This window comes from Zonotrichia leucophrys, chromosome Z (assembly GCF_028769735.1).
Source record: "Zonotrichia leucophrys gambelii isolate GWCS_2022_RI chromosome Z, RI_Zleu_2.0, whole genome shotgun sequence".
Taxonomy (NCBI): Eukaryota; Metazoa; Chordata; class Aves; order Passeriformes; family Passerellidae; genus Zonotrichia; species Zonotrichia leucophrys.
Genome location: NC_088200.1, coordinates 75,386,012 through 75,403,749, shown reverse-complemented (window position 1 = coordinate 75,403,749; position 17,738 = coordinate 75,386,012). Strand labels below are relative to the sequence as shown.

Below are 17,738 nucleotides of genomic sequence, written 5' to 3'. Positions count from 1 at the left end.
AGATCACCGCAGTCTGATTGGCGGAAGCACGTGGAGGCGCGGCCTGTGTCGGGGTGGTTGATACGGCCGGGTCCTTGCGCCCTCCGCCGGCCCCGCCCCGTGCGGTAGCGTGGTGGCGTCACACGGCGGCGCGGTGACGTCAGAGAGCGGCGCGAGGCCGCGCCGTGCCGGGCGCTGGTGGCGCCGCGATCGCGGTAACGGTGCGGGCCCGGTGCGAGCCCGGTGCGAGCCCGGTGCGTTCGCCGTGCGCTCCTCTCTGCTCCGCTCCGCTCCGCCCCTCTCCGCTCTGCCATGGCAGCGCCGCCCGCAGGTGCGTCCCGTCCCGCCGCGGCCGCGCAGGCGCCGGGGCAGCGGCAGCCGCGGTTCGCTGGGCCCGGCCGGGCCGCAGCCGCCGCCGAGCTGACCTTGGGCCCCGGCGGCGGCGCTGGAGGGCGGCGGTGCGGGCCCGCGGGGCAGCGCGCGGTGCCGGGGGGCGGGAGCGGGGCCCGCAGGTGCGCGGGGCTGCGGCCGCTCCGGTCGGTGCGGGCAGTGCGAGCGCTGCCCCGGGGACGGAGACGCTGCCAGCGTCAGAGGCGGCGGGAGCCTCGGGGAACAAACGGCTCTGCCGTTCTTCCCCATCCTTTCTCTGCCTTTCTCCCCCCGCCCTTTTCTTCCCTCCCTTTTCTCCTCCCTGTTTCTCCCAGCTCCTTTGTCTCTCTCTGTCCTTTCCTTTTCTTTCTCCCCTTTCTTTTCGGGAGCTCCTCATGCCGGGCAGGTGCTCCCCAAGCACCCCTTAGATCCTGGGATCTCCTGCTGGTGCTGGGGAGCATTTGGGGCTCAGGAACACCCCCAGCCCCACACGGCTGTCACGGACCTCACTGTGATCGAGGGTGGGATGCGGGCACCTGCAGCAACATATTTTCATAACTGTTAAGTAAATAATCCCATTCTTCTGTCAAACAGGGCTTGCCAGGTAGAGACCCCTGCAGTCCTCCTTCAGACTGTCTGGCCAAGCTGCCTCTGTCCACATCCTTGAGGACCCCAGGCCCAGCTGAATTCCACCTGTGACCCTCCTCAGCAGAGCGAGGACGTCGAGCCCGGGGGCTGATGCAGAGGAGGCTGCGTGGCAGTGAGCTGGGACTGATTGAATCTGTGCCCTGTGCCGGTGGGGTCACACCTGTGTGGCACCTGTGCCTGCCTGCGGGTGGTGGTGAACCCGAGTTAGCTGGTGTTAGGGGGAGGCAGAGCGTAAGGATGGGGCTTTGTGATGCCGCTGTACACGTTTGATGTAGTTTTGGTGTTTCATAGGTTTCTTGTCAGCCTCTCCTTTGTTCACACAGTATTCTGTTAGCGCGAGGGCCAGCCTTTCGCTGTCGGAGTCGGCGATTCCAGGGGGATTTGTTGCTGTTTAGGTTTGGAGCAGCGCAGAAGGGAGGCAGCGCTGCTCCCCGAGCATGGCCCAGCCCCTGCCAGCGCCGGCTGCTTGCTGCTGCTGCTCCCCGGGGCGCCGCTGCGCGCTGCAGGGCTGATGCGGTAGCGCCGGGGCTGTGCTCTCTCGGTGGCACGGAGCAGCGGCGGCGCCATGGCGCTGGCAGCCCCCGAGGAGGCGGTGTGCTCCTCGGGCAGCAAGCACTACGTGTGCGGGCTGTGCGCGGCCTTCACCAACATCGCGGTGACGTTCCCCATCCAGAAGGTGCTGTTCCGGCAGCAGCTGTACGGGCTGCGCGCCCGCGAGGCCGTGCGCCAGCTGCGCCGCGACGGGCTGCGCACGCTGTACCGCGGCATCCTGCCGCCGCTGCTGCAGAAAACCACCACGCTGGCGCTCATGTTCGGCCTCTACGAGGATTTCTCGGCGCTGCTGCTGAGCCACGGCCGCGGCCCCGAGCTGCTGACGCGCAGCGCGGCCGCCGCGCTGGCCGGCACCACCGAGGCCGTGCTGACGCCCTTTGAGCGCGTGCAGACGCTGCTGCAGGACTACAAGCACCACGACAAGTTCACAAACACTTTCCAGGCTTTCAGGGTGCTGAGGGCCTACGGGGTGCGGGAGTACTACCGGGGATTGGTGCCCATCCTGCTGCGGAACGGGCCCAGCAACGTGCTCTTCTTCGGGCTGCGCGGGCCCATCAAGCAGAGTCTGCCCGAGGCCACCTCGTACAGCTCTCACCTGGTCAACGACTTCATCTGCGGGGGGCTGCTGGGCGCCCTGCTGGGCTTCCTCTTCTTCCCTGTGAACGTGGTAAAGACTCGCATGCAAGCTCAGATCGGTGGCGAGTTCCAGTCCTTCTCCAAGGTGTTGGCGAAGATCTGGCTGGAGCGCGACAGGAAGGTGATGCACCTGTTCCGAGGAGCCCACCTGAACTACCACCGCTCTGTGCTGTCCTGGGGGATCATCAACGCCACCTACGAGTTCCTGCTGAAGCTGCTGTGACCCGTCCTGCTCGAGGGGCACCAGCGCTCGTTGTCCCAGGGAGCAGTGCCTGTGCCTGTGACTGACACAGGTAATTCCTCCCAGCCTTCCGTATTTATGGGGTGAATGGTGATACATTTAAACCTTGGTGCAATTATGACGAACTTGTTAAAGTATTCCTTTGCTGGCAGGTGAGTTTACCCATAACAGAGCTACCAGACAAACACAAGGGTGTAAAAGAGGAAAGAATAGTCTGTTATCACTCCCAAAATTGCGCTATGCTCTGTGGTGGGATGCACTCCACTGCCCATGTTTAGAACATGAGAATCAAGGAGGAGCTGAAGAAAAACAATTCCATTGCCTGATCATCTTCCCAGTCTCGATTTTGGAACTGCATTTTCAGATGCTTTGGGGTCCTCATTACTTTGTGTGAAGCTCAGAGGACAGATACACAAGGGGATGGCTGAAGTGCAGAGCTCCCAGCTGCACCTCGGCCCGCTGCAGGGTGCAGCCTGTGGTGACCACGTCCTCCAGCCGTGGCACTGAACGTGTGACCTCAGCCAGGCTGGATCTGTGTGTGTGTGTGTGCGTGTTTGTACGTGTGCCTTCCTGCCAAAAGGGAAAAGTGGAAGGAATGGGACAGCAAACTCACTAAAGCTTTAAAGTGTCCTTCCTCGTTAAAAAACACGGAGTTTGTTCTGCTTTTTTCTGAGGACTTTTTATTTTTTAATTGCTGCTTTTTCTGTTGCCTCCAGCTGCAGGAGCAGGGAGGTGTCCCTGTGTGTAAGGGCACTCCAGCTCCTGCAGCTGCTCAAGCACTTCACAGGCTTTTTGCACTGCCACATCTTGTCTTTTCTCAGCTCCCTCTGTGGAGTTAGCGGTCACGAGGTGTTTGTGACACCCAGAACTCGGGGATCTGCCTGCTCGGCGTGTTGTGTTAAAGGTTCTGGCACACAGGAGCGGCACAGGCAAGGTGGGAGAGTCCTGGGTGAGCTGCTTCACTGGAGGTCTGCAGGTGGAGTGGAGACGAAAAGCCAAAGATGACCTTGGAAGCAGGGAGCAGGAAAGGTGGAGTGCTTGGAGACGTGTTTCAGGACTTCTGCTGGCAAGCAGTGAAAGGAACTGACAGAAATCTGTGTCTTACAGACGCAGGAGTTCAGAGAGAGGAGACTTGAGGCTTTAGATACAGGGACAGAGGAGCGAGCACAACCCTGAGCTGGATCAGCAAAAGTGTTTGAGTCTCCCTGAGGGCTTGCTCTTCACTTAAACTCTACGTTCACATATAAACCAAAACACTTTGGATGATGGGGAGCAGCAAAGCTTTCAGACACTGCTTTGAATTTAGTCTTTTCTTAAGTCTTGGAGGGGCTATTGCTTTTCTGAATTTGAGTTTTCCATTTGCTAAAACTGTCTTCCAGAATCAATCCTAATCAGCGTGTTGTAATCATACAGTGAGCTTCAGACAGTGTGGGTGGGCACAAGCGCGAGTTCCTGCATCCCAGTGGTGATTATCCATCTAAATAAAATGTTTACTGGATGTTTGTTACTGGCAGAATCTGATTTTTACCAGTGTACCTTCTTTTTGTAATCACTCCTTGATGGAATAAAAACAAAATCTGCATCCTGTTTCTCTCTGTGGAAGATGTTATGTGCTCCTGTAATGTCAGGGAAGCCAAAGTGTCGAGGTTGAGAAATAGTGGAGCCCTGGGTCTGAGGTTCAGTGTCAGTTTTGACTGTTCAAATGTCACTTTCAGAAAAATTTAATGTAAAAGCACTACTGTGACACACACACTTGTGAATGGCAGCATCTAAGCAGTAGGAAGTGTTTTTCTTCTTTAATTTTTAGGGGGCATGCAAGAGCCAGCATGGCCGATTTTAACATAAATAAAATACGTTTCAATTCAGTGAATTATTAAATGTTTATTATGCAAGCAAGAGAAACTGTCCACAAATAGTAAGTTACTGTACGGCTGTAAGTACAATACTTCCAAAGCAGTTCTGATACTTCATATACGGTATTAAAAGGCTACAGTTTTTACTAGGAAATCTCAGGTATTTCAAAATACTCTACATGCACAATTTGTTTCTGTATTAAAAACCTTAGACTTAACTGAGGATATTTAGTGCTTTAGAAAATGCACCTTTGACTAAGATCAGCCAATGAGAAGTTTCTGTTTCCTGCAGGTTAAAAACATGATGGGTCGTTGACTTCTTCCTTTCTTTCCAACTGTTTAGGATCTTGTAAACTAAATTTTTTGAAACCTTCCATTTGGCAAGTGTATTTCTTTTTTCCCAAGAGTTTATATGTCCTATAAGAGTTTATAGAGCAACAGACCCATGTATTACGATGTCAGAACCTTCTCCACATCAGCGCTACCCAAATTAAAACCACAACACAAACAGAAACAAAGCCCACTAAATTAACCAAGCCCCCTCCCCGAAAAAACTGATGTTTACATTCTCATTCTGGTGGTAGGCATCGAGCTGTCCTTACCCCAAGACTCCGCGAGTGCAAACAATCGTGTGTGTGTGTGTGTGTGTGTGTGTGTGTGTGTGTGTGTGTGTGTGTGTGGGCACCGCTGTGCTTGTCCTCTATCCCCATGGCGCGGCGGTGCCATCCCGGCGCGGGCACTGCGGGCGCTCCGGGCTGGGCGGGAGCGGAACCGGCCCCGGTACCGGCCCTGGCAGCCGGAGCAGAACCGGCCCCGGTACCGGCCCTGGCAGCCGGAGCAGAACCGGCCCCGGTACCGGCCCTGGCAGTGGGAGCAGAACCGGCCCCAGTACCGGCCCTGGCAGCCGGAGCAGAACCGGCCCCGGTACCGGCCCTGGTGGCGGGAATGGAACCGGCCCCAGTACCGGCCCTGGCAGCCGGAACTCGCCGTGTGAAACCACCACTGACGGTGCTCACAGAGCTCAGAACCAGAACCAGCCCCGGTACCGGCCCTGGCAGCCGGAGCAGAACCAGCCCCGGTACCGGCCCTGGCAGCCGGAGCAGAACCGGCCCCGGTACCGGCCCTGGCAGCCGGAACTCGCCGTGTGAAACCACCACTGACGGTGCTCACAGAGCTCAGAACCAGAACCAGCCCCGGTACCGGCCCTGGCAGCCGGAGCAGAACCAGCCCTGGTACCGGCCCTGGCAGCCGGAGCAGAACCAGCCCCGGTACCGGCCCTGGTGGCGGGAGCAGAACCAGCCCCGGTACCGGCCCTGGCAGCCGGAGCAGAACCAGCCCCGGTACCGGCCCTGGCAGCCAGAGCAGAACCAGCCCCGGTACCGGCCCTGGCAACGGGAGCAAAACCAGCCCCAGTACCAGCCCTGGCAGCAGGAGTGGAACCGGCCCCGGTACCGGCCCTGGGGGTGGGAGCAGAACCGGCCCCGGTACCGGCCCTGGCAGCGGGAGCGGAACCGGCCCCGGTACCGGCCCTGGCAGCCGGAGCAGAACCGGCCCCGGTACCGGCCCTGGCAGCCGGAGCAGAACCAGCCCCGGTACCGGCCCTGGCAGCCAGAGCAGAACCAGCCCCGGTACCGGCCCTGGCAGCCGGAGCAGAACCAGCCCCGGTACCGGCCCTGGCAGCGGGAGCAGAACCAGCCCCGGTACCGGCCCTGGCAGCCGGAGCAGAACCAGCCCTGGTACCGGCCCTGGCAGCCGGAGCTCACCGTGTGAAACCACCATGGCGCTCACAGAGCTCAGAACCAGCCCCGGTACCGGCCCTGGCAGCGGGAGCAGAACCAGCCCCGGTACCGGCCCTGGCAGCCGGAGCAGAACCGGCCCCGGTACCGGCCCTGGCGGTGGGAGCAGAACCAGCCCCGGTACCGGCCCTGGCAGCCGGAGCAGAACCGGCCCCGGTACCGGCCCTGGCAGCCGGAGCAGAACCAGCCCCGGTACCGGCCCTGGCAGCCAGAACTCGCCGTTCAAAGCCTCCACAGCGCCCACAGAGACACGGCCGTGAGTCCCTCCTGTGCTGCCCCCCAGCCCTGCCGTGAGCCGCCCGCCCCTCTGCCAGCGCAGCCCTTCCTCCCTTGGAAATGGTTCCTTACAGTTGTTTCACAGTTTTGTACACTTCTCGAGGTTGAGCATTCAGTTTTTTGAAACACAACTAGAAGATAAGCTTTTTTTTTTGTTTGTTTGACTACCTAGAAATAACCCAAAGCTCACCAACACATAATTTCATTGTTTCAGTAATGCTACCGAGAGAGAACTGAAAACACTTGCACCACCACATGACTGTGAGGCATGTCAGCTGTAAGTCACTGAGAAGTGACCTTCACAGGTAAAACATGGTAAAGCCTTCATGGAAAACTCCCAAGTTTGTTGAAAAGGAGTAATCAATCGAATGACCAAAATCTAAGACTACCTACTTACTCTAATTCAAACTTATTACAAATGTCATTGGAAAAACTAAGTAACATTTCTACAGCATACATGTACAGATTCTGTCATTTTATGCATCAGCTGGACACGCTACAAAAGCATCAAGGTGACCAAACCCCTCCACCAGGTGACTGCCAGAGCCAGGCAGGGCCTGCCAGCCAACCACAGGTGCTGTCAAGCAGCGGTGGTGACACATCTGTCGCACATCTGTCACACATCTGTCACCACTTGGGGGTCATGGTCCTCTGTACAGAAAGGTGAGTGTCCAAAGCTCAGCACAATACTGGTGTAAAACACAGCGTTATCATGAGGTAGAATTAAAAAGGTAACACTCAGTGCATATTCACAGGCATAGCGTTACAGTCACTAGGGATCCACCAGTCTGAGGAGGTTCTGACAGGAAAACAAAAACAGCCTTGGAAACACACAGAGAACCCCCTCGGTCCTGTGGGTGCTCCTTCACCTGCAAAACAAACACTGTGCAAGCCCGTGAGAACCCCAAGGCTCTCTCAAGTGTCCCTGCAGTCCCTTCCGTGATGTGTAATAAAACATTAAATAAGGTGAGAAAACAGCAGCCTGGCAGTGGGACAGCAAAATGCCTGGGGAAGAGCGGCTGCAGTCCTGGGCAGGACCTGGGCGTCTTTTCCCCAAACAGCTTGGCCCATACAAACTCCCTGTAGCTCCTCCTCTGCATGAAAAGCCTGCGTGCTAGGCTCGTCCCCGCAGGCTCGGGCCAGCAGAAGGGATGTTTGCCCTCAGATTACCCTGCACACAAAACCGAAGGCTTTGCATTCTCAAAAGAGGAAACTTGGGATTTTATTCTGTCATCATGCAGAGGAGGCTTTAGTTTCAATGACTTCTGCACCACCACCAGGGTATACTACCCACATAAATACAAAGCTACAGGAGGGTCCGTCCTCAGGCTTACCTTTCCAGCTCTCTCACATCCATGTATGTTGTCTTTATCCCCAAATACGTTTTGCAAAAGGCTTTGTAAGAGCTTTGAACAAGTGTGGTCTGCTGAGCCAGAGAGTGTACCTGAACACCAGCAGGTGACAGTCTTTTCAGGTAAAGTTCCCTGCTGAACTGAGTGTGTGACTAGTCTGCAAAACTTCAGTGAAACACTAAAAAACCTCATCTTGGAACATGTAAGTGATGAGAATGTTATGAACCGATATGGATGTACAACACCTGTGCATTTACAAGGTCAGCTCTATTAATTCAAGGGCTGAAATCTGGCATTCCTACTCTGGGTGTGACCACAGAATCCCCTGAGCTGGAGGGGACCCAAGGGTCACCCAGTGCCCCCCGTGCCCTGCCCAGAGCCCACCCTGGGCATCCCTGGAGCACTGTCCAGGCTCTGCTGGAGCTGTGGCAGCCCCAGGCTGTGCCCATTCCCTGGGCAGTGCCAGCAGTTACCCCTCTGGGGAAGCAGAACCTTTCCTGCTCTCCATCCCCAACTCCCCTGGCCCTGGCCCAGCCCCAGCCGTGCCCTGCTCCTGTTCCTTGTTCCTGTCAGTACCTGCCCCTCCACTGCCCCACAGGAGGATGCTCAGGAGCACCACGAGATCTCATCTCAGACTCCTCCAAGCTGAACAAACCAAGTGATCTCAGCTGCTCCCATACAGCTTCCCCTCCAACGTGAGCAGTACAGTGCTCACAACCTGATGACAGGCCTGGTTAGACCCAGGCACATCCCACTGTTGGCAGGTTTGCTTTTAACACCCTCCCAAACTGACAGCACACGTGAAGAAAGGCTCACCTGGTGATACCAAAGGAACTTCCCCCACCGACAGAGTGCAGCCAGGTGTGTGTGGGGAGACAGCCAGGTGGGAAACACCCAACATCAGCAGAAAGCCACCATGATTCAGAGGTGGAAGGCCCTCTGCAGAGGAGGGGCCGGAGCTGCACAAACCCAGAGGGATCCTCTGGGCCAGGGTCCTCCCCAGTGCTGAGTGGGGGGCTCAAGGGGAGCCTGCCTGTGCAAGTGTGGGCCTGGGTGACCTCCAGTGGTCCTGCCAGCCTAAGCCACACCATGACTCATTATTCTAGCCAATGACAACCACATTAACATAGAAATGAAAGCAAAATTCCTTTTTCTTTTTTTTTTCTCTTTTTTTTTTTTTTTTTTTTTTTTTGGTGGGAGTAACTAACCGTGTTGCTTATGTAGACAAGCAGTCCATTATCTACTAATCACCACAGAGTTGCTTCAGCGACAGAAGAGGAAGCAGAGGTGTGGGACAGGAGGTACCTGGGCACCTGCCCCTCTGTGCTGCTCCACACAGCCCACTGGAGTTGTGCTGAAGGCAACAATCAAGTACCAGGGTACAAACACAGCAGGACAGCAGCCCGATGGCACAGGATCAGCAGGAGCAGAGCTCTGTGGGCTCACAGATGCAGGACCCAGATCCCCGTGGCGCTGGCCTAAAATAAAAATCCTTCCAGGTCACATCCAGGCACAGCAGCCGTGACTCCTCTGCGCTCCGAGGCTTTGCAGAGAGCACACTTCCACTCAGCTCAAGGAACACCCACCAAGGTCCATCCAGGAGGGGGGGCCGCTGCCGTGCCCTAGAACTTTGGCTGGTAGAGGGAGACGCGTCCGCTAAGGCACCCCGAGGCGATCTGACAGTGCGTGGGCGAGAACTTGGTGGTGAGCACCACGTCGTTGTGCGAGTAGAGCGAGCGGATCTCGCGCAGCGGGCTGGCCTCCCGCGGCAGGCAGTCCACCAGCTCGCTGCAGTGCGCGTCGAAGCCCAGCAGGCGGATGCCGAAGCCGTGCGGCGACGAGATCATGCGGCCGTCGGGGCTGAAGCAGAGCTCCTTGATGTAGCCCCGGCCCACGTTGGCCTCCTCGATGCAGTGCGTCAGGCGCAGCGAGCAGCGCGGCGACACGGGCCGCACCGGGGCTCCTTCCTGGAATTCATAGACACAAGTCCACTAAAGGGAGAGGCAGAGAAAGGGACACTGAAAGAGAAGTAAAGCACGGCAAACACACATTCCCTCCCCCTGCGCCTCTACAGGCGACTCATGTGAACAGGTGGGACATGCTCCCACTGCCTCAGCATCTCCCTCCCTCCCTGTCACCACTCCCTGTCAACACTGAAACTGCTGTTCTGATTAAACGGCTGCCACATTTAATCTTTCCAATCTAGCTTTCATCTGCAGAGAGCAAAACCTAATCCCTTGGCCAGGCACCTGCTCTAATTTAGTAAATATTTAAATTAAGTCTATAAAGTCAGATGCAGCTGACTGTACCTCGGAGCAGATCACTGGCTTTTTATGCCTTTGACTTCAAAAGGAATGGGATCTTGAAGCAAGTGGGTAACAGACTTTTGAAGGAAGGTTATGAACAGCTCTGCAAGCCAGTTTGTTATTTGTGAGACACATTAAGGATCCCTGTCTGTCATCTCATTATTTAATATCAGAACAAATGTAAAAAAAAAAAAATCAATGACAAAGTTTATATTGTGTTGATTCTACTTCAGCCCCAAGACAAGCACTCCTAGCTGTGTTTCATGCATCCTTCTGAAATAACCACAACAGGAAAAGTACCAATGAGTATTAATAAAACAGAATAAGGCAGACTCTAGGACTAAGAGAAATTATAACTCAATCACCAGTACCAACTGATCCAATGTAACATGAATTTTTGCATGTTACAAAAATTCTGTGTTGTACATCAGTTTGATTGTTGCAGAGCCAGCATTAAAATTCATAACCAACCTGCTAAGCTTCCACTTGGTCCTCTACAGTTGTGTAAAGGGTTACCTTTACAAAGAGTGACTTTCTTCAACAACAACAAAAAAACCCCAAATAAATGCAGAGGCAGAGGCAGAAAACAATCCCAGCAAAACCAAATGAACCTCAATTTACATCAGCAATCAAAGTAACTAAAACATTTTATTACTGGTCCAGTAATATTTATATATTATATACATATTTATTATTGCAAATTAGAGGAGCAGAATCTGCAGCCTGCAGCTGAACTGCAGCTGGTCTCACGACTTCCTGCATCAAGGAGAAGGCCTGAAGCAGGTTCTAGCAGGAAGATCATTTAAAAAAACCCCAAAAGCACATATTTGGAAGAAGAGCTCGAGGCAGTGCGTTACCTCCTGGTCATCTGTGTTGCTGGAGCAGCGCAGCAGCGTGGCCCAGCCCTTGGGGTGCAGCTGCAGGGATGTGATGCAGTTACCACGGTCTCTCTCTCCAGGAACCTCTGGTGTTAACACCTCCAGGCTATTCCTGGGTGATCCCCCTGCAAGGGAATTACCTGTGAGTCGCAGTGAAACAGCACACAGTGACCTCCAGCTCTCCCACCAGTCCTGCTGCTCACATGGGGACACGGAGGCTCAGAGGGTCACAGCAACCCTGAGCCAGCACCCATGGGCTCAGGCTCCACTTCAAACAGCTCCTTTTGGTGAAACTGGGGTGCCCAGATCTGCACTGAACCCACCACACTGACAGCTACACAAACCTTCCACACTCACGCTCCTCATTGGTATTACAGCAAAATCTAACCAGTGAGGTTTTTATAAGATTTCTGATTCTCAGACTTGTATGATGTGCTCTCCAAATTCCTCCCAACACTTGCTCAGCTTGCAGCTTTTCTCCCTTCTTCCCCTCACTCCCAGGTAAATCACTCCCTGGCATCCAGGTAAGCCTCCCCTCACCAGTATGCTTCAGCATCTCACAACCCCAATAGCTAAAAATTAACATTACATTCTTTCAAATGACAAGGGATGCACAAAGTATTCACCCATTTGCCAAATCCATGCTGATTCTCTGGATTTCTCCCTGAAAGAACATTCACACAAACTTTGTGCATGGAAAAACAAAAGGGAGCACCTCCATGAAACAACAACATACTAACATAAAATACAGATCTTGCTACTTTTACCAGATTTCTCAGATATAAAACCTGATTAGATCCCCAGGCTTTGGTGTGCAATGAGATTTTATTGGTTTAGTACACGTCTCAGCAGCACCATCCTTAAAAAACCACAGGACAGTTCTTCACTACTGCCCCCTGGCCTCTTTTGGATACAGCAAATCAAAGTCCAGGGTTTCTTTTCATTAATCTCTTTGTTAAGGGATCTGTTCCTACCTTCTCTCTGCGAGGGCCGTGACAGGGTTTTCTCAGAGGGCGGCCCTGAGCTGTTCTGGTGGCAGGGTGAGCCCACGGCTCGAGGGCCAGAGGAGCCTGACGACGTTATATCTGCAAACACACACACACAGGTGAGCCCACAGGTGTGCCAGCACAGGTGGGCTGCTGCCCAGGAGCAGCACAGGCCCTGCCCTGCACTCACCTGAGCTCGACGTGGTCCTCCTGGCCCGTAAAATGGGGTAGCTGCCAACCTCTAAAGACTTGTTTAGGTCAAGGTCGTGCAAAATCAGAAGGTAGCCAGAGGAGGTGGAGATGAGCATTTTGGAACAGTCTGGTGTCAGCCTCATCCGCATCAGAAAACGGGTGTGGAAAAACTTCTTGTGAGGACATCCATCCTCTGTGCACCTGGGCAGCACGACAAGCACAGCAGGGATGTGGTCAGCTGCAGCTCCAGGCCCTGACTGTGTCCACAAGGGCCCAGGATGTGCCAGCATCATTCATTTTGTTCACCCCAAAACTGTTTTTTAAAGCACTGTCTTTATCCTACTTTTTAATGGAATGGGTGAAGTCACATCTTCCCACAACCACAGCAATGAGGACAGAACCTCCTCTGGAAGGAAGAACTACGTTCTGGCATGTGGCAAGAGAAGCTCTTTTCTAACCATTTACTATTGCCAGAGAGGCAATGCAAGCTCTTTGTGAGAAATGCATATTTCATGATTGGCTTTTTGCAAATATTCAAATGCATATTATATGTGTTACGTTAGAAAGCTATGCTGTATTAATTTTCTTAAGCAGTGTGTTAAATACAGTTTTAGGTTATAACACAATGTTAAAATAGAAACTGTGCTATGTAAGATACTTTTTTCTAAAGAAAGGACTTGCAGTGACATAGCAGCCACAGGACACCTGAATCTTTCAGAGAAACAGAATTTATTGCTCCATTATCAGGAGAAATGAACTTCCTGCCTCACTCAGCTCTGGAGATGCTGTCAGGACTCAGAGGAAGCAGCTGAGAGTGCCCAGACAGAATCCTGTGTTTGAATGGAATTTATTCATCATGGGTGAGGTGTATGAATATACAACAGGCTGTTGCTTTTAAGGGTTAATCCTCTCTTAACGAGGCCCTTTTTCAGGCTTATTTTTGCCCAGAAAAGGTACCCAGACCATACGTAACTCTTTGTTTCTATTGTCTCATATTATCCTAATCCAAATTGCCCAAATTATTATCACTCTAATTATATTACTATATTGAGAACCATTTTATTACTATTAAACTTTTACAATTTTAAAAACAAGCGATTGGCATTTTTCACACCTTGGTCCCAGTGTTTCAGAGCACAGTGTAGCCCCACTCTGGGAGGGAGGCTCTGTCTGGTGCATCTGTGCTGCTGTACCTGTGCTGGTGGTACCTGTGCATTGCACCTGTGCTGATGTCCCTGTGCTGGGTGAGCTGCACAGAGCCCTGTACCTGTTGGTGTCCCAGATGATGACGTTGCCATCGAAGCCCGAGGTGACCAGCAGCCTGGTGTTGGTGTCGTACTCGATGTTCTTGACCCAGCTGGTGTGGCCATGCAGCGTGCACACTTTGGTGTTGAGCTTCCTCAGGTCCCAGAGCGCGATGGTGGTGTCGTCGGAGCACGTGGCGAACAGACGGTTATCCAGGAACCTGCAGGAGGCAACAGCTCAGGGCGCGCCCTGCGGGGCAGCAGGAGAGCACAGAGACACCAGAGCAGCCCAAACAAACCCCTCTGAACTCAGCAGAGACACCAGAGCAGCCCCAAACCCCCTCTGAACTCAGCACAGAGAGAGCAGCCCCAAATAAACCCCTCTGAACTCAGCACAGAGACACCAGAGCAGCCCCAAACCCCTCTGAACTCAGCACAGACAGAGCAGCCCCAAACAAACCCCTCTGAACTCAGCACAGAGACACCAGAGCAGCCCCAAACTCCTCTGAACTCAGCACAGAGACACCAGAGCAGCCCCAAACCCCCTCTGAACTCAGCACAGAGAGCAGAGCAGCCATAACAAACCTCTGAACTAGCCACTGGCCAAAACAGAGATACCACAGCAGCCCCAACGCCCCTGTGAACTGGCCAGCACAGAGAGAGCAGCCCAAACAAACTCCTCTGAACTAGCCAAACTAGGCAAAACAGAGACAGCAGCCCAAAGCCCCTCTGAGCTCAGCACAGAGCACGCACCAGCAGCAGAACTCTGGCTGGGGTATGAACCAGCAGTGCCTCTGGAGCAAGCACAGAGGCACAGCACAAGTTTGGTTTGGGTTTTTCAGTGGGTCTGTGTGTGGCAATGAATTGTGTGCCAGCCACACAAGAGCCAAACCAGCAGAGGAGCAGGCGCTCAGACAGAACCCCCATGGTAACTCAGCCCTGCTCCCCTCTGTGCACAGCACTCAGCTCGCTGGGAAATCAACGGAATAAACACAGCCTGGAGCTCCCTGAGGCAAATGCAAGGCTTTCCAAACACACCGAGGCAGGATGAGGCCTCGCTGGGGCACACACCAGCACAAGCGACTCGGCTCAGTGAGAAAATGAACGGACGGAATCACTGAGTTTGCAGATCAAAGGTGAGCACCACTGGAACTCAGGCTTCCGAAGGACAGGGCACACTGGCTCATGTTTGGAATTCTTTGGGTGAAGGCACTCCATTAAAAAAAGCCCTACCTGAGGTAAAAGGAACAAGACACCCATCCAGAAAACACACACTAAAAATCCTTCAGGCCCAGAGCTACACCACAGCAACAGCAACCAAGTGTCAAGGAAAAAAAACCCCAAACTTTGGTAAACAGTAAGCAGTTTTGGTGCTGACCACAAGGAACCCCTGCACTGCTGCTCACAAGGCTCCATGTAAAGCTGTATAAAATGTGCAGAACAGAGCTCAGCTCCTCTGTGTCACACAGACACACGTTTTAATCCAGCCTTCCTGACACAACTGATGTAAAACGTCAGTCTTTGGTAAAAAAGGACAACCAGCTTGCGAAACACATCAACTTATCTGATGGACACAGCACAGCACTCTACATCATATTTGGCTCTTCTGAGTGAAAACACTCAGAATTTTCTGGGGATTCTTTGTGTTTAGTTATTGGTTGAAGCTTTTTCGTTGCTGTGTAGTTGGTTGTTGGTTTGGGGTTTTGGAGTGGGTTTTTTTTGCTTTGAGAATCTGACTGAAGAGCAGCTGGAATACTGTTAGAAGATACCTTAAAATCACGCCTCAAAATCTATTGCCAGAACAACTTCAAACACCTGAATTTAAAAGGAAAAATACTACATGACAAAAACAGCGATAGTTTTAGAGTCCTGCTCCTGCTATTTCCAGCTCTACCCCAAGAAAGAGTAATATTTAAACTAGGCATAGGCTGAGCTGTGTCAAAAGGTCCCTCCCGACCCACCTGATGTTGTTGACACAGTCTTCATGAGCTTCGGAGAGAGTCTTGATGTGCTTTGAAGAGATGGGGTCAAAGAGCAGGACCTCAGTCTGTTCACAGGCCACGGTCAGCACCGAGCTGCGGGGAGCACAACACAAAACCCCACGTTTGTGGTGGGTCCTGCCCTCCACCTGCGTCCCCTGGTGCTCTGCCCACACCTTCCCGGGGCTCTGGGACAGGAAAGGTGACACCGAATCAAAGGTTCATCTGCAAATCGGTGGGGTTTTTCACTAAAAACCTTGCAAAGTACACATTTATCAGCACCACGGGGCCGCCGGCAGCAGCCGGAGCAGGACTGTCACCCCCATCCCCTCCTCCTGCACAGGGAGAGGCACCGCTGCAGGTGAGCTGGGAGAGGCACAGCAGCACACCTGACGCCAGGTGCGTGCCCCAGTCCTTTAAAGCACAGCCCAGGGGTGCTGCTGATGGACACAGCGACGACACCTGGGCACCACAACGGGCCCTGCGCCTCGGCACCCCGGGCTCACCTGGGCGGGCAGCCGCAGCACGCCGCCCCCAGGATCCGGCACACTTACCCGTCGGGCGAGTACTCGAGGTTGAAGACGGCGCCGTGCGTGCGGGTGCTGAGGGACACGGAGTCGGCGGGCTGGATGGCGCCGTACAGCCCGGTCATGGCGCCGAACGTGTCCCGCGCCGGGTCCACGGCGGCCCCGCGGCCCAGGCAGCGCCCGCGCAGCCAGGCGAAGAGGCCGCCGGGGGCGGCGGGCCCGGTGTCGGCGGGGTCGGCGTGGCGGGGCTGCAGCTCCGGGCCCGGCTCCGGGGCTGCCTGAGGGCCCGGCTCCGGCCCCGGGCCCGTGCTCATGGCGGCGGCGGCAGCGCCCGCCCGCGTCCGCCCCCTGCCGGCCGCCGCGCCGCACTGCGCCTGCGCGGGCCCGCCCGCGCCCCGCCCCTGCCGCGCCGGAGCGACACTGCGCCTGCGCGGCACGCCCCGTGCTCCGCCCACGCGGTCACGTGCTCGCCGCCCCACATGAGCGCGGCGCTTCAGGGCCCGGCCCGATCCGAGCGGCACCGCGAGAGGGCACCGGGCCCAGCCGAGCCGAGCGGAACGGAACCGAACCGAACCGAACCGAGCAGGACAGAACCGGACAGGACAGAAACAAACCAAACAGGACAGAACTGAACTGAGCCGAACAGAACCAAACCAAACAGAGCTGAACCGAGCCGGCCCAGCTGAGCTGAGCCGAACGGAAAGTGCAGTCCCCCTCCCTCCGATTTATTGTACACTTTTGAAGTGAAGGGGCTCTCAGGCAAGCATATGGGAGCAGGAATAACAGTTCTGTACTAGGAACATTAACAATACAAATGCAATAGTACAAAAAGGAAATAAAACAACTGAGAGAGTGATCACAGTCGCTGTGCCTCCATGGGGACAGCTCCTCAGGCCAGCACCCTTTGCTCTCCTTAAGACAATTAGCACCTTATTAGTTTTTTCCAAAACTACCCAGGGAAGGTCAGGGCTCCTCCTCCTCCCCACAAAATCCACTGCTTGAGTGGACTGTGGATATTTCCCCTCGAGTTTTTATAAACATAACTGACATAATATTTTTATAAATACATTAAATGTCAATATGTTTTGTTTTTTTTTTTTTAACAGTGTGTCCGGAGAGTGTGGAGGCTGCTACTAAAATCTGAATGGCAATCAGAAGTTAACTATTTGTTAATTGCAGTACACTGCAAGAGTTTCTTGGCCTGTCAGCTTTAGCCACACTGTGCTGTAAATGCCTTAAAGCCAATTATTTACAATTACCCCTTGTGGGTCCCAGTGCAGTGCCTCTTTCACAGTTCTGTTTCTCCACAGTATCCAGTCTTATTTACAAGGCCATCCTTTGTAACTTGTTTCTAGCTCCATTTCTCTCTCAGCAATGTCTGTCCATTCCATGGCATTTCTAAGCCAGCATTTCTTGTCTCAAGGTTTGCACACTGTGTGAGCCTCAGGGTGCCTCGGGCTAACATGGGTGCTCTGCTAGGAAACTGTGAAAAATGAGTATTTTGTGATTGGCTTTTCGCAAATATTCAAATTAATGTTATATGTGTGGTGTATTATATGTGTTATGCTATACTGTATTAATTTTCTTAAGCACTGTGTCAAATACAGTTTATGTTATAACATAATGTTAAAATAGAAACTATGCATGTGAGATATTTTTTTAAGAAAGGAATGAGGTACTCACACTGAGATAGCAGCCACAGGACACCTGAATCTTTCAGAGAAAGGGAATTTATTGCCCCATTATCAGGAGAAATGAACTTATTCCTGCCTCACTCAGCCATGGAGACACTTCAGGACTCAGAGGAAGCAGCTGACACTGCCCAGACAGAATCCTGTGTTTGAATGGAATTTATGCATCATGGATGAGGTGTATGAATATGCAACAGGCTGTTGCTTTTAAGGGTTAATGCTCTGTTAACGTG

At 53.7% G+C, this 17,738-nt stretch overlaps 2 protein-coding genes across 3 annotated transcripts; one reads left to right on the top strand and one right to left on the bottom strand.

Annotated features, from left to right (window-relative positions):
* The first annotated feature begins 125 nt into the window (after positions 1–125).
* Positions 126–4,290, top strand: SLC25A51 (solute carrier family 25 member 51). Of its 2 annotated transcripts, XR_010443110.1 has the most exons (3): positions 126–310; positions 943–2,477; positions 3,247–4,290. XR_010443110.1 is itself a non-coding variant. In XM_064736278.1 (2 exons), the coding sequence occupies exon 2, from the start codon at positions 1,562–1,564 to the stop codon at positions 2,405–2,407; it is 846 nt and encodes a 281-aa protein (XP_064592348.1). In that variant the 5' UTR covers positions 126–310; positions 943–1,561; the 3' UTR covers positions 2,408–4,290. The 2 variants fall into 2 exon arrangements, 1 of the variants encoding a protein (XP_064592348.1); XM_064736278.1 differs by having other exon boundaries at positions 943–4,290.
* A 2,520-nt stretch (positions 4,291–6,810) lies between these two features.
* Positions 6,811–16,153, bottom strand: DCAF10 (DDB1 and CUL4 associated factor 10). The gene is made up of 7 exons (XM_064735781.1): positions 15,842–16,153; positions 15,270–15,383; positions 13,332–13,529; positions 12,063–12,265; positions 11,861–11,971; positions 10,866–11,011; positions 6,811–9,693 (listed from the first exon to the last, which is right to left on the bottom strand). Exons 1-7 carry the CDS (start codon positions 16,126–16,128, stop codon positions 9,325–9,327), a joined length of 1,428 nt encoding a protein of 475 aa, XP_064591851.1. The 5' UTR covers positions 16,129–16,153; the 3' UTR covers positions 6,811–9,324.
* Between the last annotated feature and the right edge of the window lie 1,585 nt (positions 16,154–17,738).

Excerpts from the sequence above, each read along its gene's own strand:
- DCAF10 (XM_064735781.1), bottom strand. The coding sequence starts at position 16,128 with ATGAGCACGGGCCCGGGGCCGGAGCCGGGCCCTCAGGCAGCCCCGGAG. Across the intron at positions 15,384-15,841 it reads CTCGAGTACTCGCCCGACGG|CTCGGTGCTGACCGTGGCCT; the intron begins GTAAGTGTGCCG and ends TGCTCCCCGCAG. Across the intron at positions 12,266-13,331 it reads ATCATCTGGGACACCAACAG|GTGCACAGAGGATGGATGTC; the intron begins GTACAGGGCTCT and ends CGTGCTGCCCAG.
- SLC25A51 (XM_064736278.1), top strand. The coding sequence starts at position 1,562 with ATGGCGCTGGCAGCCCCCGAGGAGGCGGTGTGCTCCTCGGGCAGCAAG.